Source organism: Protopterus annectens, chromosome 9.part0, assembly GCF_019279795.1.
Source record: "Protopterus annectens isolate FY-2018-M chromosome 9.part0, PAN1.0, whole genome shotgun sequence".
NCBI classification, from domain to species: domain Eukaryota; kingdom Metazoa; phylum Chordata; order Ceratodontiformes; family Protopteridae; genus Protopterus; species Protopterus annectens.
In genome coordinates this window covers 1300082885-1300105954 of record NC_056743.1, presented here as the reverse complement: position 1 = coordinate 1300105954, position 23070 = coordinate 1300082885, and the positions used below count along the sequence as shown (strand labels likewise).

Sequence of the window (23070 nt, the reverse complement as noted above, 5' to 3'; positions counted from 1 at the left end):
TCCTCCAAAAAAAAAAGGAAGCCAATCTGGTGGTCCCCTGCCATAAACAAAATATACAACAGAAGGAAGAAACTGTTGCAGAAAAGAGGAAAATCTCAGGATGCAAAATACTCCCTTACCAGCCTCAGTAAGAAGCTGAGATCCCTCACAAAATCCTCCAAAGCTAGTTACGAAAATAAAATTGCCAAAGATTCCAAGGACAACCACAAGGCATTCTATAGTTATGTCAAGAATCTAAATGGCAATGATCAGATCTGCTCTGAGCTACAACAGAATGGCATTAAATATAGTGATCCCAAGGATATTGGCAATATCCTGGCAGGTCGATTCAGTGCCAACTTCATCCCCCTCTCACCCACTAAAGGGCCCATATCAGAACCAAAAGACTGCCAAATTCCGGTAATCATGGCCACACAAGTAAAAAAACACACTCTTCAAAGCTAAGAATACAGCATCCACAGGACCAGACGACATCCTGGGCTGTGTACTACATGAACTATACAATGTACTGGCACCTCACCTAAGTGTCATGTTTAATCATAGCCTCACCTCAGGCTTCGTGCCCAATGAGTGGCGCACAGCTACAGTTATCCCACTCCACAAGGGGGGATCCACCTTGGATCCTGGGAACTAATGTCCCATCAGTCTGATGAGCCTGATCTGCAAGGCCATGGAACACATTATCATGGAACTTATAAACAAAGACATTGGCAACCTTCAAACACTGGACCCCACCCAGTTTAGTTTCGTAAAGGTCCAGTCTTGTCTCCCCAACCTGACTGACTTCTTCAAATCAGTCTCCAGAGCCAAGGGCAAGGCAGTCCACACAGCCTATCTGGACCTTGCCAAGGCCTTCAACATCATCCCCCACTCTGGAATCATAGACAAACTTACTAAGCTGGGCATTAATCCCTTTGTCACTTGATGAGTTGCCAACTGGCTTACTGACAGAACCCCCACTGTAAAAGTAGCCAACTCAAAATCCAGCTCCAGACAAATGGAGTACCTCAGGATTCAGTCCTGGGACCGTACATGTTTGGCATCTACTTCTCTGAACTACAGGCCAGCACTAAGGGACTCTGGCTAACAAAGTTCGCAGATGACTGCAAACTGGGAGCCATTATTGAATCCCCAAATGATGTGGATATTCTACAAAAGGGCCTTACAGAAACAGATGCTTGGTGCCAGCGCCATGGGCTCAAACTCAATGCCAAAAAATGTATAGTTATCCCCTTTGGGAAAAACCATGTACCCATGAATTACCAAATAAGTGGCAGTACACTAAACACTAGGGACTTAGGGACACAGGTGGACAGTGGTCTCACCTTCGATAACCACATTGCCACAACAGTCAGGAAATCCTTCAATGTGGCACACCTTATCACTAAGGGATTTTCATCCAGAAAAAAGGAGGTCATTGTCCCACTGTACTCATCCCTCATTAGACCCATTAGAGTACAACACCCCGTTTGGTATGTACCTCATAAGACATCTGCAACAACTGTAAAGGTCACAGAAATACCTCACTAAAAAAATCACAAGCCTAAAGCAGATGCCCTATGCTGACCATCGAAAAAAACTCTAGCTTTACTCTGTCACATACCGCCTACTCAGAGGCAATCTCTGCTTAACATACAAGGCCATGTCAAACCCAGAGCTGCTGGACATGCTACACTTAAAGAAATTCCAATCCCTCAAAGCTACATGCTCCAGGGATCTAAACCTGGTCATCACAGTGAACAAAACATGCTGGAGGGATAAGTTCCTGACTCACAGACTCCCTATACTCGGGAATAGACTTCCCATACATGTCAACCCGAGCACCTCTTTCGCCCTCTTCAAAAGAAACTTTGACGATTGAATGGGAGATAGGAAAATCACCCCGGGGATCACGTCAGTCACCCTGCTAGACAGAGGATCAGGGAAGTAAATATTCTGGGAAGAAATAGCCAGGGAATTGTTATGGCTAGGCTTGTATAGGCCCTAGGGCCGATAGCCCAGTACCAACCTATGAACCTATGAAAAGACTGCAAAAACGTAACAGTGCACTCTGCTGCAAGAAAGCTAAGTCAAGCATTTTATGACCGTCTTTGATGTCAACATTCGGAGCCAATATGTCTGGATGAAGGATTTTTGCCTATTGTTTTGAGGCCAGAGTTAATGGCTAGACTTTGCATGTATAATTTCTTTTATTGCTCTGGTTCCTGACCAGCTGCAAGATCAAAGGGGCCATTAAATTCTGGGTTCTGTTAGCCTGGGAACCAGAAAGAAATTATGTAATCTGAAATGAATCAGTGGTACTGTGTTATCAATTTAAGGAGAGAAAGAACGAGGGCATTAGTGCATTTGTCTTTCGAACATCCAACTCACCAGATCTCTGCCTGTGTCTAGATTTAAGTAGGATTTTAGAACTGTGTTTTCTCTTAGATATAGCTAGGAAATAGGAAGATTAGTCTAGTTTGTTTTTCTGGAATGTCAGAACTTTTGCTACTGTATTATTTTAAGTATTTCGATGTGATCTCTGAACTCCTGACTAGCACTGTGTAGTAAGAAGTAATGTCTTGTGTTTTTGTTATTTATTATTAAACATTTTTAAACCTTTCAGCTGTGGCTGTTTTGTGTAGAGATAATTTAAGCTCTAAGAGTACATTGCTTGTATATAGTGATACTGTGCCAAGTCACTCCAAACAAGTTTTGACTATTTGGTTGCACTTACCATTTGGATAATAATATTGCACAGTAATAATTGGACACCCTTTTAAGGGCCTTTGAGAAGTTGATAAATATTAGCTGGGTGGTGGCAGTGATTTCACCGTATAGTCTGGGTAAAAGGGGCACAGCTGGAGAATCTGTGCCAGGCTTCCCCAGGAGTGTCTGTGTGGTTGTATAAACTCTTATCTCAAAGTGTGTCTGCATCAGCTACTTGGACAGGGACACAAAGCATTGGTCAGACAAACAGGGTGCTGGAAGTTTTAGCTTGACCACTAGGCTGATATCTGGACCATAGAGCTGTGCCAGTGGGGAGTCTTATTGTGGACCTGGAGAGAAAGGGAGCAACCAGCCCCAGACTGACTGTGACCTCGGTATGCTCTTAAGGGAAATTGTACTTTACTGTGTATTTATTGTCCTTTCCCTATATGGATGCCCCTCACTGGTGTTAGTGGTGAGGATTGAGGCTCCTTGATTGCTGGGCCAGTGCACGGGCATCACAGGGGGTACAAACACTATGTGAATTCCTGGAAATTGTTTTATCAAATAATATATTTATCTTTAATAATCACGTTTATCATCAGATTTCTGGAGTAGCAATGGGTACTTCCATTGCTAATACCTATGTGAATATAATACTAAACCAGTGGGAGAGTTTGTTTGTCTATAATGCTCCATCTTTATATAAACATAAGATCTTGTTTTATAAACATTTTGTGGATGACATCTTCCTGATTTGGGAAGGTGAACAGGCTGATTTGATGGATTTTATTTCTTATTTGGACAACACTACTTCTTTTTTAAAGTTTAAACTCACTCTTTCTTCTGATACTGTTTTTTTGGTTGCAGATTTATCTAAGGTTAATAATCACATTAGTACTAGTGTACATAAAAAAGAGGTTCAGACTAATATGTATACACACAGGTTTAGTATGCATGCCCCCCAATCATTAAAATGTGTTGTCAGAGTCAGCTTCTATGACTGAATAGACAATACTGAAGATGACAAGTGTTCAGAGCAAATGGATGAAATGTTGGAAGAATTCATGGAGAGGGATTACAGTAGAGATTTTTTTAAACAATATGAAAATACAAATATTGCATGAAAGGGTGTCTTCTGCTAGGCCATATTTTAAGTCAATATACATAAATTCAATGAATCCTTCTAATGGACAAAAATGGAACATTACACATTATACTACAATGTTCAACAGAAGAACTAGTCAGGTTAGGGATGAAATTACAAGAAATTGGGGTATTTTGCTATCTATGCCTGAACTGAAGGAGGTTAGTTGCGAGAATCCCATCATTTGCTTACAGAAATTGTTCGAACTTGAAGAAAAGATTGCATTATAAGGATATGTCTATTAAAAATGTAGTTTGCCAGTCAAATAATTTTGGAACATATCGAAGCTTTAATTGTGCAAGTTGTAAGTATATTCAGACAGATGGCTCCTTTGTACATCTCATCATTTTCACTGTTATGCAACATATAACACATATAATATAGTTAATTTGGCCATGTGTGTAAAATGCACTGCGTTTTATATTGGCAAAAAGTACACCTAAGTTAAAGGATCAAATTATCGAGCACTGCTCAGAAATAAGAACAAAGTCTGTACTAATATTTTTTGCAAGCATATTCAAGACAAAGGATCTGATCATGAATTCAGATTTAGGGTAGGACCGACTCTATTAAAGAATGTCAGGGACAGTGATGTTAATAACAGACTGGAGGTATAGGAGTATAATTGGATTATACGTCTGCAAGCTGATGCTAAGCCTGGTATAAACACAGTAACCAGCGTAAAACCTATTTTAAAGATGAAACAGAACATTTTAATGTAGTTGAATATAATTTTTTTTATTAGAAGTTTTTGCATTTTTATGGGTTGTGCCATATGATGTTTAACTTAATGTGTCATATGGAAGGAGTTTACACATTGTTATATTGCACTGAAGAAAGGTGTGATATCCAAAAGCTTTGCTGCTGCTTTTATTTCTATTGCTATTAAAATTCTTTGGTTGGCGTTATCATAGTCTGGGCTTTATTCTGTCAAACTTGAACAAGACCAAAACATATGTCCTATGTACTCAACACTTCATTTCTTCTTCAAAAGAACAAGTCCACATTTGGAAAATTATTCTCAATCTTTTTTGTGGTATAAGAATCCTTGCAAAGATACTTCCATGCAAATATCCTACACTGATGTTACTTTGTAGCTTACCAGAGCATTAAATCTATACTCTCCCACATATTTGCATCCATCTGCCCCCCTTATCCACTCAACACTTACTAGATTTGCAGATACCCAGGAAGCCTATACTTCTGCTGTATTTACTGCAGGCAGCCTACATGCCCCCCCCCCAATACCTTGCTTCTTTTTCCTGCCATGCCACAGACCCCTTTCTTCAGGTATTCCCATTCTACTGTCACCTATGAGCAGTTCACAGTTAACCCATCTATAAAACTCTCCTCTACTTAAACACCTGATAAAAGCCAGAACCTGTTTACTGCATATAATAATTCTTCCTTCAGAATAAACAATCTCCATATAGTGGACTTTTCCAAATATCTCCTCATTTCCTGTTATTAGCTACATAATGTCTATTTAGTATCATATTTCTGAACTGAAAGGAAGTATAATAATTTTACCTGTGCCATATTGTAATACAATCAGGTTCATTAAATCCTCCCCATTCCTTTGGTAATATTAATTTATTCCAAGTCACTCTAGATTTACTCTCCTCACATATAATCCTGTAGCATATTCTCTTACATTTCCTCAGTAAGCTTGCAGATGGATCATAATTAACTGTTACTGCCTGGGTGTTTTATTTTGTTTATAACCAGAATGTGTGCTAAGAACTCGAGGACCACTGGAATGGGAGCTGTAAAAGTATCTAAATCCCTCTGAGAAGCCCAGATAGAAAAACACTTCCACTTACTATGGTAAACCTTTCTGGTAGATAGATGACTTATGAGCTGCCACTAGAACAGATTTGAAAGATTTTACCAATTTTATTCAACACCTGAAATAACTTTCTACTAAGTCTCCCTCCATGTGAGTCAAGTAAATCAGCACATCATCTTCAAATAATCAGATTTTAAAATGTTTCCCTAATTCTAAATGCAAACAAGACATACATTAAACAGTTTACATGATCCTGTCAAAAGTCTTGCTTTCATCAAAGCTCACTAATATTAGGAGCCCCTTCTTTTACTGCAACTTAACACCAAACACATCACACTGGTTAGCATCCTTTAAGAGTGATACAAGCCAAGCTATCCTCTTTACCATGCAGTCATTAAATCATGTTTCAACAACAAAACCATCTTAAGTCTGTTTAATTAGCAATAAAGCTACACTGGTATCTTTTTAGGATTAGGTCAGAAAAATAGAAATGTCCTCACTGCTGGGATGCTAGCAACAGCAGAAAGTACCCTCATGCCTTCCTGGGTGATGGACCCCATCGGACAGAGCAAGTCTAACTGAGGGGATGTTTGATGGCAGTCATGGAGCAAAAATCACAAAATTTCTATTGACCTGGAAGACAAACTGCAGTAAGGAAAAGGGTTTGCAGTTTTACCCAGTGCCACATTAACATTATTTCATGGCACAGGTAATAATACCCCATACATCTATGTCTGCTGATGTACCATATAACTTTAGTGTTGTCTCTATTGATCTGAAGTAGTCTTTGTCACAAAATGCCCTGAAAGCTTCCATAGCACTTACCTTTTTCGCATTCAATGTGAAGAAAATTCTCCTGCTTTGTCAAGGAAAAAGGTTAACTCTCTCCTATTTTGGGCTAATAAAATCTCCCCCTTTCTTATTAAAACCTCCAGAACAGGCATAGACAAAGGCATTCCACTTTCTTACCTTGAACCTACTTCTCCCAAACAGCCTAAACATCAAAAACAAACTCCAAACACATTCAAACAATAACCATTAACATCTGTAGATTTATTAACCAGTCCATTAAAAAGGAGCACCACTGTAAAACACACACAAAAAAAAGTCTTCCTGTTCAACCAAGGGTTGTTGTTCTCCTGGGAGCCCATCTATTCAAACTCCTAGTCAGCCACACTTTATCAATCCTAGCAAGTTAAGTAATTAGACAACCTTCCTTTTACAGTCTCAGAAACTATATATACTCTGCCCCCACACTGCAACCCTCCACAATTAAATGCCATTATGCAGATCAACGCTTCTCACCTAGGTCCTAACCAATGGGAAAGTATTCCTCCAAAAATAAAGAAACCTCATCTTACCTAAAATTTAGGGCACAGCTAAAGGCTCACATCCTCTCATTAGCTACATGTCTTTATACCTCTCATCCAACCATATCACGTAACCTGAGCTTAGTCACTCTTTTTCCTACAAGTAACACTCTTATTGCCCCTCATATGGCATGTTCTAGTGCACCAATCTACACTTCTCACTCACAGAATAATTTGTGTAAACACAGCTTGTTTCCCACTACTCACAAATACTAACATCCTTCACAATAACTCAACTATCCTATAATTCCCATTTAGACAACACACAACTGTAACTATCACACAGACACCTCAGTTGTTACGTGATATTTGTCTTGATTTACAGTAAATAATGTGTATTAGAATTGTATATGCTCTTTCCATTTTTGATACATTACATTTCTATTTTATAACTGTGTATTTTCATTATTCTCTTGCTATCTCTCACTAAAAGTAATTCTGACTTTCATTGTATTCCTGGGATGAAACTGGTCACTTGTGAGCAATGCTTTACCCCAGTAAACAAATTTTAAACAAACAAGTAAATGTGAACTCAAATGTTGCTGAGTAGGAGGGGAGACGAGCAATATCCCTGTTGTCAAATCATGAGAAATCTGTCAAGAGTTAAACTCCTTCACTAAATTCAGTGGAATAATCAGTTTCTAAAGAAAGTGCATGTTAACTGTGTGCATTTCTGGGGCCTCATTGTGATTAACTCATTTGAAGTCTACATAGAGAAACCCTGCAAATACAACATGATATTTATTTCAAGGTCCTGAATTACTGTCAAAGAGGACTAGTGGCATTCAAAAGGACCCTTCAAGTCATTTATCTCCTGCAATTTTTCTTTAGTCATAAACACTTTAAAGAGAATCAATAACTACTCTCAAGAAAGTCGCTGTCTGGGAAGGTTAACGGGATTTATACTTTAAATAACTCTAATTCATTGCTATTCCAGAAGATTGGAATAACATTATTAGAATTATGATTACTTATAGCTGCTTAAGTAACAGTTCTTGAGTTTGAGCTACCATGTGCAAAAAATGGTAATCTGAATAAGCGTCCAGAGTAGACGTGAAAGCGCTAACAACCCATGGAATAAAGTTCTTTTGCTGTTCAAGTATAAAAATTTTTTATTGATTTTTGCTTTTTTGGTTGATGGTTGGCTTCGATAGTCGTGGAGTACCTGCACCTTGATATTGACATTTTTTTGTTTGGGGGTATAGCAGGTACCTTACCCTGAGAGATCTCTGTTTTTTTTATCATTTTCCAAACTGCTGTAAAGGCTGCAAATTGATTCCCAGAAATACCGGGAAAAGTGTAATGGGGAATCCAGGCTGTTGTCACCAGGATCTTTTCTGTTACTTGTATTTTACTTACGTGAAGCAGGAAGGGGGGGGTTAATGTTATTTTCGTGAAGTACCACAAACACAGTCGTTTCATGATTAAGAAAAAAGGTAATAATGTAGTAACAGCATTAATTACTACAAACTTTACATTTTTGTGCCAACTTTGTCTTTTTTGATGGTGCTGCTGTTTGTCCCATTCCTTCTCTATCGTTTTACTGCTATTATAATGCTGGCCCTCTTTTCATGAGTTGGGATTACACTATTGGCTCATATCTTCAAACTTCTTGGAAGTGGTAGGAAGGAAATTCATTATCCTTACTCTCCAAATCTGTAGTATAACCAATACTATCCAACAGACTAAACGTCAAATTAGACTGATTCTTATCACTTATGTGATGTCATCATTCTCCATTTCTTTTATATGTTCTCTTGTTAGCAGATGATTTAAACTTCTATTGAAATGTCTTCCCATTATTAAAATCCCTGAAGGCACACAGGAGCTTATTCCCTTTTTCTATTCATCAATTCCAATTCAACAGTTTTAAGTCTATCATTGGTATTACACACAATATATATTTTCCATGTGCATGGAGTTAGCCTGTTTATTTAACTCAGCATGACTAAGTCTAATTTCATCTTTAATTCTTCTTTGTTTAAATAAATTTTGCTCATTTAGTAGGTTAACCCAGTTAGTGGCAAAGCTGTGGGCTGCTGCAATCCAACATGTCTGGAACCTATTATCTTCCTTGCTATTACCATTAAAATGGAGTAGTAAGGTCTCTTAAAAATAAACAAGCCCCTAGGTGTCATTCCTAACTCAAATTTTTTTTTATTTAAAATGTTGAAATAAACATTTGTCTCTTTTATCATGTGTGCCTCATGCATATCAGCAGAAAAACCCACATTGCCACGACCAACAAAAGAAGAAAAAGGATTCCTTTATTCTGAAGTTAAATACATCCACAAAGTATCCAGATTGTCTTGCACATTTTCCACCTCCTCTCTATCTTTTGAATTATTAACCACTAATTCTTCCATACTTTGTTGAGTGCCATTGTCTCTAAAGGCCCTGGGGATATTACTCAAATAGTCTGTTGCCATAAATAAAGACTCTCTAATACCACAAACACCAAAATAAAAGCTGTTAATAGTAAAAACAACAAACAGATAATGAAGCCAAACTATAAACTTTACTAAATCCTTTGGCACATTTACAAAAGCTTTCAAAGCAGGTCACCAAAGCAATCCTTTTCTGAAGGCTTTAGTAAGACACCAGATGGTTTAATAAAGTTTATACTTTAGCTATAATCTTTATATTGATTTAGTGATGGAGTTGGTTTCTCCAGAAATACCTCTTACTGAACATGCCTTTTTTTTGAACGCTGAGGGGCTGGGTACACAAAATTTGCCTAGCAGCTGATTTTGTTTACCTTTTTTCTCCAAACTCCCAGTATGTCACTAGATGGTTTACAAAAAGTGTACCGGCAGATAATAAGGTATCCAGTATCTATGCATCATCATCACGACAGGCTCATGTTGAGACACGATGAGGCTTCTACTACATCACAAGCACACGTCAAAATGTGTACACCTATTTTATCTGAAGTAGCATTTAATCTAATTTATCCATGTTGTCCTCTTCTTGCAGGTCCTTGATGGTGTCTTGCATCTTCCTCTGAAAATAAGTTGACAGGACACCATATAAGAAAAATAACAATGGATGTGATAGCTACATTAATGCATAAGTAAACTTTTTTCTAATTTCTATATTCTACCCTCTGTTAAAGGGCTGAGAGAACAAGGGAACTGTCCTCCTTTGTTACTGCTGACCGAAGAAAGGAAAAAGACAGTTGGTTACCCTTCAGATGATTATATAAATCAGGCCTGTCCACAAGGGCTCTTTACAGTCTGTTTGGCTTTTAGGAGAAAGAATCTGAGAGTCTGAATGCTGAGAATTGGAAGAGATGACAACCCTAGAATTACTATATAGAAGATGTACAGAACAGTTTAGTTTAACCTTATAATTTCAAGGCACCATCTTCTGATCAAAGAAAGGCCCCCAAATAGACAAACAAAATACTTTGCTATTTTACTGCATGCTTGTGTTGATGGAATGGTTAATTTGCTTACAGACACTAGGTAAGGATTTGATTTTCACATTTGGGAAAACTGGAAAGGCTTAAAATAGCTTGCAAGGGCAGTTAGCCTAGTTCTTACCTATGAACTTAAGACTGACAGGACATGTAACTCATTTTGACTTACAAAAATCTTCCTCTTCTAAAACTGGCACTGGGGAAGGTGACCTCTTTTTCTTTTTTTCTTGACATATTAAATGTGGTAATTGTGAAGGTTTAATCTCTGGTTTAGTGAAGACCTAAACTGGTCATGTATGGGGAGTGATGTGGGCTGCTTGGACAATGTTAAAATATTCCTTCATGAATAGTTTATAATCAGATGTAGGAGAAATAACAAGCTGTGAAGTGAAAGGGGTTATAATGGCACCAACAATTAATCTTTTGCAAGTAAAGGCCCTCAAAGTTGACCTGGAGCATCAGAGTAATACACTTACATATTTTCTATTTCGGTTAATATTCCTGGACCTGACATCTGTACCAGCTTACTTTTAAAAATAGCCCAAGCCAATAATGAAGAGTACTTCTTATGCATATCATAAATGGTCTAGAAAACCCTGATGTGGAGCCAAAATACCACTAATTTTCTATTAGGAACTACAAGATCATTTACCTTTATCACTTACTGCCTCTTTTAAGCCTGTTTTCATAATATTTTTAGGGGATCTGGAATTTTATTTCCCTTTAACAGAGGTGTCTTTCCTTTCTGACCATAATTACCATGACAAGTAAAAAAGGAAAATAGGTCTCTAACTTTTAAGCCATTTCTCAGTTAAAGGAGTACAACAGGTTTCTCTAATGTATTCCTCAACTTCACGGCCCTTTTCCTCCCTATTTACATTGTCCTCTGTAAAGCAACAACAATAAAGCATTTACATTTTTTATAATTCCCCTTACTTTTGTAACAGAAGCCTACCTTCTCATACTGTGATGGTTTCGCTTACAAAATGATTCTCTCACGTTTGTATAAAGCTTGTTGGAGTCGCCCAATTACTGACATCATCGAGGCCAGGCAGTGCAGGCACTTTTTTTTTTTTTAAATCAGTTCCCTCCCCCAAAGTGACATCACCACAGCCGTCATCTGATTCTAACTAAAATAATAAGACCCACCCATTCTGTGATGTCATGGCTCCCTTGTCCTTCCCCCAGCCTGAGTGCTCAAATACAAGTGCAGGAGGTAGGGTACTTCTTTTTAGCACTGTGCTTCCAGTACGCTGTATTTCCCTATTGGAACCTTGTGTGAGTCTCTTTCTGCATCAGCTTCCCTCATGGATTTATACTGGTGAGTATAACATTTTTTGTAGAAATACATTGTTTGACAGCAAAGTATCAGTATCTCTTTAATGTGGCATCTTCATTTCTCCTTGCTTTTCGGTCGCTGTGCTGCAGTTCACACGTGCATCCAAAAATGTTTAAACATTGCCTGTTTGGGTCCTGCTGACCAAACAACTGTTGTGGATATATGTATGCACTTGGTATTGAACTGTGGCTGCATCGTCAAAGAAAATGTTAACATTCAGAATGCCTGGGATAAAATATATTCTACATCTGAAAGTTTCTGCAACCGATCTTACAACCCAAATTAAACTCCTGTATCTTCTAAGACCTTTGTGATTAAAAATGTATGTGTTATTCTGTTCTTAGGATTCACCTCCATTTGGTAGTAACTTGCTTTCACATCCATTTTGCTAAAAACAGTAGCACTATTCAACATAATGATAAAGTCATCCAAAGTGCTTTCCCTCAGGATTGCTTTATTTACCATACATACATCAATGCTACAGTCATAGTGCAGGTATGTTTTGGCATAGGCATGGTATGCAATGGCTAGCCATTCACTCCAACTTCAAGAACTGACTAGCCATTGTCACAATAGCACAGGCATCTGGTATCCCACAGCAGTTCTATTAATTTGGTTTTGAATGCTTCCAGATTGCTTTGCTCCCTAGCTACTCCTGGGAGATTATACCAACCTGCTGAATCCAGCTTTGAGAATGCATGTTTTCCTGTGGTTGTCTTGAAACATGATCTGATAAGTATTAAGCCATCATCCTGACTGTCTCTCAGATAAGAGTTTGGTTAATATGTAGTTTGGATTTTAGAGGTAGACAAAGTCCCATTTTAATAATTTCTATATCTTTGAACCAAGTAGAAAGGTTGTTCTTTCATTGATGGGTAGCTACTTGAAGCATTGGAGGAAATAGCAAAGATGCATATTTGGTTCTGTAAGTAATTCAAATCTACAGATCTTTGTAAAAGTAACAGTACAAGTGTTATTTGTATTTGTAGTAGAGTGAAGAGCTATTAAAGGGAGCCCATGCTCAGTTTTTGGGATAAGTATGTTTATAGCTTTGGTTGTGCACATGCTGGAGGTGAGAAGGTATGAGAGCTTGTAGCATAAATTTAGTTATTTAAGGTTCCGCTAATATTATCTGTATGGTTTGTTAATAAGAGAGTAGGGTCCAATGTGATCCTGGATATTTTTGCTCTGTAACTACAGGCAGCATATTGCCTGATGTGTCAATTATTGTCAGGTGCAGAGTTTTAGCAAGCTATTATGGGGTGCCAAAGAACATTACATTTGATTTTCTCTGACTAATAATCAGCATATTATCATGTGTGCATTGGCAGATCCTTGCAAAACTTATTCTGAGTTTTTGCATAGGGTGTTAGTGTTTTTACTTGATTTTAACAGCAGATGATAATTAGCATTCATTCCTATATTGAACTGTGATTTCTTGTGCCACAGATGATGACTTGTAGCTTGCTCAGATATGGTAAGGGACACTCTCCAGTTATTTGCATGTGGGTAAATGCCTGGGTGTCATCCGGTTTGAAAAATATTGAAGAATACTTGCTGCTAATCAAGACTGAGACACATTTCCACCTTGTGTCCCATTCTCTTGTGCCTCATGGTCTACATGTGTGCAAGGCAATTTAGCCTTGCACTGACGGAATACATTCTGTGGCTTTAAACCATGTCTGTGTAATGTCACAAATCCGATGTTTCTGTATTTTCTACAGAGCTTGTAGGTTGTGCAGTTTCTTCTGAATTCCTTCTGATTGTATTTGCATTGCCATTATTTTTGTCACTGTCTTGATGTGAAATCTGTTTCAATGTGTAATTGTTTTGTTTAGCATATGGTCATCAGTGATTGTGCTACAACACTTGAAAGCAGTAGTAGCAGCACATCGGTGAGTATATTTGCTTTTTATGCATATGGCTCTGGGTTCTACTACCGCAACCTGTAGATGGATAGGAAATAGTAAGTTGTACTCTAATGTTGGGTGCTGTAGTCGTGACTGTCTTAGTTTCTTTGGTTTGCCATCCATTCCGTATTGCAATGTTATTTTTTTACTGTAACCTAGGTAATGTATTCATCAAAGGCAGTAGGCACACAATCTGTAGATGAAACACTGAATTGGACATTGCAATGGATAATTCAGATCTGCCTTATGCAAGATATTCAAGGCAGCAGTTAAGGGACAACATTACAAGGTCAGACCATTGAGATGGCACCATTTTGAGCTTTTACCCCAGGATGCCGCTGGAAACGTTCATAGTGTGCCCAGTCAAACTAACCAGGTAAACAACTGGATAACAAAATATTTACTGCAACTTGCTAAGAAAGAGCAAACCTCTACAGGTGGCCAGTAAACTGAATCAAACCAAACAGCCAGAGAATCATGGAAATTTGTTTATACAGGAAAAAATCTTAATTACATCTGGTAACAGGTCATGTTACATTTCAATATGTTCATTTTATTCAGTAGTAGTGTAGTAACACCGATGTTTGGAAACACAGAAATTTGGTATGCATACTTGTACATTCTGCATGGCAAATGATGCTTAGGTGGTGTATCTCTTGCATATTTCTCTGTTGTATTTGCACCAGATACTGCTAGTGTGCAGTGCGGGAATAGAAAGATTAAAACATTACCCTGGTATCAGAGGTGGCAGTGCAACATATTCATAGTGGCTTAATATGAGAGTAGCTCTAAGCAAGCACCATGTGAAACCTGAACAAGCACCTAGAATTATTCAATGCAGCTTCCACACCTTAAGTCTGAAAATGAATTCACATACTCACATAAACAGGAGTAGCTGCATATTGATGGCTAAAGGTGTATGGGCATGTCAGGTGGTTACCACACTGCAAAACTGGTATGTAATGGTGGAGATATTTGGAAGGCATGAGCAAACACACCAGTATATTAAAGCCATAGCACCAATTGAACTGGAGGCTGGCAAATAGATTTAGTAAGGGATTTTGTCCATGCACAAATATTTCAACAGTGATTCTTTGCAGTGGCATCCATTATCTGATTCAAGGTAAGTTAACCTTGATGTCCGTTATTTAAAAAAAAAAAAATCAATAAAAAATGTACTTTGTTATAAGTGACTTCTGGAGACAAGAAAAAGGAAGGGGAAATATAGCAATGTGGTTTGTATGTACAAAAACAAATCCAGGGACACTGCAAAAGGTTTTTTTCTGCAAACCAACCAGTGGAGTAAAAACATATGAAGGCAAACACTGCATACCAACACACTTTGCACATGTAAATCTCAATTTTTAACAAGGAGGAAGCATGAAGTGATACCTTAACACTTAAATTAATAAAGATCTAAACTGGTTAATAGTATACATGTTTTATTCTTTAGCTCCTTGGTGCAAATGCTAAAGTTTTTAACCACCTAAGTATTGTAGTTTTGTTAAATTTTAAATACTTTCACAAACGTCAGTGCTGTAGCCAGGCCCTAAGCAATACAAACACTGAGCATGGATGTCTTTAGAGGTGATCTCCTATAAGAACTGCAGCAAAATTTTTAATAAATTTGTAAAATTAAAACATGCCCTGTAAAACAAAGAAATATTAAAATGTGAATCAAGGAAGACATCCAGCACCAGTGACGGAAAAGGACAAAGTCATAAACACAGTCCAGGCAATCCACGTTAGTTTAGTGGCTCTGGTCAGGAAATTAAAGTTTAATTAGTGGCCCTGGTGCTTGGCAGTGATGGCAGGGAAGGATGGGCATGCCCATCCTTCGTAGAGGACAGAGTAGCAAGTATGCAACCACAGCACCTTACAGAAGGGATGGTATTGCAGTGGAGGTAGCCCTCATTAGTGAGAACAGGGGAGGGTGCACTTGCAGGGTGAGAATCCCCATGTTGATAAGGGTAGCCTGTCCCACTTCCCAGGGGTGAGGTTAGGATCTTACATAAGTAACCTCATTGCCAGAATGCTGGTGAGAGCACAAGCTCCCTGATGTCTGTCTGAATGATGGCCCCTTTGGCTGGCTCTAACCCTAGCAGTTCTTAGTATTTTCCCACCACTTGGGAATGAACAAGCTCCAGTCCAATGGGGTGGGGGGGGGGGGGCTTTATGTTAGGCAGGCAGAAGGGAAAAAGGCACCTAGGGAAAAAAAACTGTCAATTCCAATAACAAAGTGTAATGAATTAATTGCCATCACAGTATTTGCAAGGAGAACATAGCCAAAAGCCAATGATCTCACAATGGCAACAAGAAATGAAGAGAGGAAATGCCAGAACTGTCTATATATGGGATCTTCAAGTCATTTGATCATCCGTGCCTATTCCAGCAAAAAAAAAAAAAAAAAAAAAAAAGCAATGGCCTTTCACAAGGAAGGGAACAGCTTTAGGGCTTTAAGGTAAACAACTTGTTCACTGATGAGTAAGCCAAATAGTATGAGCAACTGTCAAAGCAATTCTCCCAGAAGAAAACTCATAATGATACAGTTTAATTGAAATCACAGGCAAAAAACTGTTAGGACACCTTGTGAGAAAGTTAGGTAATAGCCCTTACAGCTATACTAATGGATGTGTCAACCTTGTTCCCATATTTGTCTGTAATTTGTGATTCCTATCAACGAGATTAGCTATTGTTCCTCAGAGTAATAATGGCATGGGGGGAAATAGTAACTTGTAAACTTAAAACTTTTTTAAATTTACACATATGCAACCTGATATCAAATATAAAGTTATCATGAACTGGAAAAGAAAGGCATGCAACCGAGTGGTAAACTAGTTACAGCTGGAACCACAGCAGGCATGCAGTACATGGAATACAGCTGGCTGAAAAGAAGCTCACCAATGGAGTTCAACACAGACCATTTTCTGGTTCAGCGTTTCTAAGATTGTTTACTCATTTCCAACAAAAATGCCCCCTATTAGCAGAGTCCCATGGTAGAATGCTAATTTTCTAATATTGAAGAGAAACATGCAACAAGTATGTCTATTTTGCAAATTACACTAGACAGTCCTGAAGGAAAACCTGGAATTTTGTGTTTTAAAAGACAAACTTTTAAAGATCAGTTAATATGGTTAAAATTCAGCAGTTAAAAATCAGTACTTCTATACACATGATGATTAATGAATAAAGCATTAATGCAGGACACAATACTAAACTGGCAGAAGCTGCAAATGATGTATGATATATGAGATCAAGAAGGCCATCAAGTGATTCCTGAGTACATTGAAGTCCCTGAAGGAAAGGACACTAGCACTCTGAACTCAGGTGAAGTTTTGTATAATATTAATTGATGGAGTACAAAATGAAAGGATTTTTACAGTACACATCATGATAAAGTACATGACAGAGACAGTACAGTTGAAAATTAATTGATTTACTTATGGCCAGTAAAGCACTTACACTGACTGGGTCAAGGCACTAAATGCAAGAATGGTAATGCTCATATTTTTAAAGTAACTATTAAGAAGTGGATCAAAAAGCAAACGTGGAAACAAACTCTGTATGGCAAATATTCCAAGTGTAAAATAAAAGTTAATTAAATGTTGTTACAGAGTGAGGCAGTCTGTAAGAAGCATCAAAATTTAAATACTCTCAGACTTGGATGAGATGGATTTTGTCAGGATGGGAAAACAGGTACAGTTATCCATAAAAAGTGTATGAATAACCAGTACAGGGTCTGTTGTTTAGCAGGAAGAGAACTTTAATAAAGGGAGGTATTTTCTGTCATAACTGTGTTGTGATATCTCTAAGTTCTATCTTGGAGGTAACACCACCATTAACCAGCTGGGTACCACCAACAGCATTGGCACTGAGGCTTCAGTATCAAGTCTGATTACATTTGAACAGAAAAAAATGACCATTTTCTGAGGACCATAAAGGCAAACAATATACTTCAGATTAAATATTTTATAAGTCCTAGTGCAGCAACATTTTTTTTGACGGCTAAAGGTCTTAAATAAATCTCATACCTAATGAAATGTGTGTAAGACAAGCAGTGGCTGGAGAAATATAAAGTACCCAGCTAAAACCAGTATAGCACTCCAGGTCTACATGCAGGCATCTGAGCAGTGCTGATACAAAAATTAGGCTTCAGCTAACAGAGAAACTTGGCACTACCCATTTAGCCATGGCTGCCCAAAATTCTGCAAGCACACAAAAATCTTGGTCTCTTGTGACATGCAGGGCTACAAAGGCATGTCATGCTGCATGCAGCAGAAGCAGCGTCAAATGCTAACACTACTTACACAGACAGGAGCCCAGAGATGTGAGGACAGGCGATGGGCGCTGTGAGCCCTCCAACTCTGGCAGGGGACCTGAGCCCTTCCGAACACTGTTTAAAACATCTGTAAGCTTGGTAGCTGAGGAATGAAACATTGGCAGTATTGAATGAAACACAGGCACAAGCAAAATGAAGAAACATAAGACAGCAAATGGAAACATCACAAGACACCATAAAACATTTTAAACAAAGTTCTCGGTGAGTGGCTATGCTTTTGCCTGTGGTCTGCATATTCATATGATCAGCTATACTAAACACTGCTGATAATAGACAGAAGGGAAGAAAATGAAAATATTTCAACTGTGGCTAGACAGTTACATAAATTAAAGGCTGATGTTTCACGTAATATGAGATGCAGACAGATTCAAGTAAAAAGCATTTGAGATCCCTCTACTCACAATTTCATCAGAAACCCTTAAGGTGCACAGTCCAAAGGGTGCAAAGTTTGGCCAACTATGTGATTTCAACAGCAGTTACCATGCATGGATTGAAGGCTATGGGATCCCATGTAGGCTCACAAATCCCAATTAAACATTTGCAACTGCTTATCAATGCTGCACCATCTTCTTTCTGTAAGACAGCACTATTCAGTGTTTACTGACAGATATAGGAAGCTGCTGCCTGGATGTCAGTGTAGCTAAAACTAAGTGACTGGAAGAAAACAAGTCAAGGCAGTCTGGTAGGGAAAAAAAATGCGTATATGTGTCTAGATTTAACCAAAAAAAAAAAAAAAAAATATATATATATATATATATATATATATATATATATATATATGTATATATATACATGTGCATATATATATATATATATATATATATATATATATATATATATATATGTGTATACATACACACAGCAGAGAGTCAAACATACATCGAACTGTATAAAAAACATCTAAAATCTTGTTTTTTCTGCACTCAGGGAATATATTTTTCAACCATTCAGCAAATCCAGTGGACAATAAAGAATATTTTTCAAACACAAGCGGACAAGTTAAAAAAACATGCACAAGCTAATACATATAATGTTTACATAATCAGATTTTATGATTTTTCCTACCGAAAACTTTGGAAGGCTGGGTTCGGATAACTGACATTTCAGATAATCAACATTCGGATAATTGACTCTCTACTTTGTATTTTATATATATATATATATATATATATATATATATATATATATATATATATATATGTATACATATAAATACACACACACACAAATATATGTATATGGATCCCTATCAGTTTATTGAAGTTTCAAAACTTCGAAGACCATATGGCCGAGACCATTTGTTTGAAGTTTTGAAACTTTGAACAGTTTGTATTGAGATTGCCACACAGTGCAGAAAGTACAGTTTTGTACCTACTATAAATGTAGATGTTCGAAGATCCACATTGCTGCAGTCCTAACAATTGGGTAGTCCGCTGTCCTCGGTCGGCCCGAATATCAAAGTATAAGGCTGACGTCGGTCAGGGCGCATTTGAATGACGTCAGTACGTCAGGGTACAAATGCGCATGACCGGCGTCATATCCTCAGTCTTTTCTTGCCCTAGATGTCAGAAGACCCTAAAAAGAAAGGTCAAAACCAAAAGACAGCAAACAACCAACCAACCACCCTTGCACTAACTATATGTACAATATATACAATATACACAAAATGTACAACCCAACCCACACAACCACCTCTAACAACAGAGGGGAAGGAGGGAGGGAAAATTGGACTGCAGCAATGTGGATCTTCAAACATCTACATTTATGGTAGGTACAAAACTGTACTATGTTCTTCATCTCACATTGCTGCAGTCCTAACAATTGGGTAGAATCCCAAAGCAGAGGTAATGGAGGATGGCTAACTACAAGGAAGCAGGAGCTGCCAAAATGCCCTGCAAAACAGCAGTGGCAAAACCAGCCCTGGACTTAGAGTAAAGTGGCAGGTGATAATGCTTAGAGAAAGTATGCACAGAACTCCAAGTAGCTGCCTCCAAAATATCCTTGGTTGCCACTCCCCTCAAAAAAGCTGTTGAAGTGGCAGTAGCCCTAGTGGAATGAGGCCTAATCCCAGCTGGAATCTCCTTGCCATGATGGGAATAACAGAAAGCAATGCAAAACCCAATCCACTTAGAAATAGTTTGTTTTGATACAGGCTTGCCCTGAGAACACAAAGCAAAAGAAACAAACAACTGCTGAGACTGCCTGAAACCTTTAGTTCTGTCCAAATAATAACGCAACTGCCTGTGGACATCTAAAGTGTGCAAAATCTTTTCCCCTTTATTTTGGGGATTTGCATAAAAAGTAGGCAAATGAATAGTTTGGTTTAAAGCCACACTAGAAACCACCTTAGGCATAAAGGAAGGATTAGTACGTAATGATACCCTATCCTTATGGAAAATCAAGAAAGGCTCAACCGCCATAAGGGCCTGTAATTCAGAAACCCTTCTTGCAGAGGTAATGGCCAACAAAAAAGCAGTCTTCCATGATAAATATTTCAACTCAGCAGTAGCTGTAGGCTCAAAAGGTTGTAGAGTGAGTTTCTCCAACACAAAATTGAGATCCCAAGCAGGAGTAGGAGCTTTTCGTGGGGGTCTTATATTCTTTGCCCCTCTAAGAAATTGCTTGAACAAAGGATGAGAAAACAATGGTGGGTCACAATCATAGTGAGCCGAAATTGCTGCAGCATGAACTTTAATAGAAGAGAAGGACAAACCTTTGTCCAGTAACTCAGTAAGATATTGAAGAGCCACACTTAAATTAGGCCCAGAAACATCAAAATCCTTTGCTGCACTCCAAAATAAAAATCTCTTCCATTTGTCTGCGTACACTTTCCTTGTACTAGGCCTTCTGGCTTCCAAAATAACATTCAAAACTTGTTGTGGAAGTGGAGGCCCACAATGGTTCAAAACAGAATATACCAGGCTGTTAGGTGCAGAGAGTGAAGCTTGACATTGAGCAAATGACTGTCCTCCTGAGACAACAGGTGTGGAATCGAAGGCAAAGGCCATGGAGGCTTCCGTACCAGGCTCCTCAGTAATGGGTACCAATGCTGTCGAGGCCAATCTGGAGCCAACAAAATCATCCTTGGCTTGTCTTGTCTGGCCTTCAGTAGTACCTTTGGGAGGAGAGGCAGAGGCGGAAAGGCATACACATGAAGATTGCTCCAATTGAAAGAAAGAGCATCCACTTTCCAAGCTGTGGGATGAAACCTTTTTGTGCAAAACTTTGGCAGCTGGTGGTTTAGTGGGGAAGCGAACAGATCTATGTCTGGAGTTCCCCATGACACTGTCAATTTCCGAAATACATGAGGATCCAATTTCCACTCGTGGGGATCCATAATTTGTCTGCTCAACACATCTGCTAAGGAGTTCTGTGCTCCCGGCAGAAACCTTGCCTGAAGATTGAGCTGTAAACTGAGAGCAGTCTCCCACAGAATCATTGCTTGCCTGCATAGAGGATAAGAATGTGTTCCCCCTTGCTTGTTGATGTACCACATGACAGTTGTGTTGTCTGTTAGAATCAACACCTGCCCTGGAAGAAGTAATTCCTTGAAAGCAATTAATGCAAACTGGACTGCTAACATCTCCTTCATGTTGATATGTAGATGTTGTAGTCTGACAGGCCACTTGTTTTGTATCCACTTTCCATTTAGATGAGCTCCCCAAGCTTTGTCTGAGGCATCTGTCGTTAAAATCTGACTCGCCTCTGGCCGGGTCACAGAGAGTCCCTTGTTTAGGTGACATTCCTGAGCCCACCACAAAAATTCCTTTTGAATGCAAGGTATTATTTGAATGACAGTGTCCAGATCCTGGCAGTGCTGTGTCTATACATTTTTGAGATACCATTGTAGCTTCCTCATATGCAGTTTGGCATTGGGAAGTACCAGAATACAAGATGCCATGAACCTTAAGGCTTGAAGGACTGTCCTTGCAGTCAGCCCGGACTGATGAGATAGTTGATGGAAGTAAAGGGATAGACTCTTTTGTTTGTCCGGGGTTAAAAAGGCCATCTGGGATGCTGTATTCAGTCTCACACCCAGAAAGCACATGTCTTGAGAGGGTACTAGACTGGACTTTATTTCGTTCACAGAATACCCTAGGCATCTTAGCACTGCTATCACATATTCCAAATGATGAAGAAGCTCTTCTCTTCCTTGAGCCAGAATTAGGCAGTCGTCCAAATAAGGATAGATCTGTATTCCTTTTAGTCTGAAGAAAGCTATCACTGGAGCCAGAACTTTCGTGAACACTCTGGGCGCAGTAGATAAGCCAAAGGGCAATGCAGAGAACTGATAGTGAGAAGTCCCAGCTCGAAAACGCAGATACTTTCTGCAACTTAGTCTGATAGGAACATGAAGGTAAGCCTCCTTGAGCTCCAAAGTTACCATCCAATGATCTTTACCCAGCAGAGGTAAAAGCTGCTGCAACGTCAACATTTTGAACTTGGGAATGTCCAGATAAGTGTTGAGGATAGATAAATCCAAAATTGGTCTCCACGTGTTCCCCTTCTTTGGTACTAGGAACAGGCGAGAATAAAATCCTAGGCCCACTTCTGGCAGAGGGACCGGCTGTATGGCCCCTAGTCGGAGCAACAGAGAAACCTGTTTGTGAGCCTCTATTCTTTGTTGAGGAGGAACATCTGGCATGCCGTTGAAAGGAGGCAAGGTATGGAAATAAAACCTGTAGCCGTGGTGTATGATATCCAATACCCATCTGTCCTGGGTAATTAAACTCCAATTTTCTTTGAAAAGTGCCAACCTTCCCCCCAAAGGTGCTGCCAGATGAGCAGGCTCTGGCAGCTGAAAAGGTAGGTCATTGGGTCTGCTTACGAAAGGACTGACCCCTGCCCTCACCCGAAGCTTGTGCAGGAGAACTCCCTGTTCTAGGCCTGAAAGAGCCCTGAGCTCTGCCCTTACCACGTCTAGATCTACCCCTAGACTGTGAATCATAAGAAGGATACGTCCACCCTTTAGTAGGCCAATTTCTACTAAACTTTGGAGGCTGGACTTGCAAAAAATCTTTAACAGTCTGCATAGACCTAGCCTTGTCTTCCATTTTCTTTAAAACT

At 38.9% G+C, this 23070-nt stretch overlaps 1 protein-coding gene across 12 annotated transcripts in view; it reads right to left on the bottom strand.

The window, feature by feature from the left end:
* Positions 1 to 23070, bottom strand: part of CAMK2B (calcium/calmodulin dependent protein kinase II beta) — a 3372251-nt gene that overhangs the window by 469245 nt on the left and 2879936 nt on the right. For 11 of the 12 annotated variants that reach the window (XM_044084245.1, XM_044084244.1, XM_044084249.1 and 8 more), the window contains one exon: positions 17972 to 18085. The exons of the other annotated variant lie outside the window; for it this stretch is intronic. In XM_044084245.1, coding sequence (XP_043940180.1) covers positions 17972 to 18085 — 114 coding nt within the window. The remainder of the gene's footprint in view (positions 1 to 17971; positions 18086 to 23070) is intronic. 12 annotated transcript variants of the gene reach the window in all.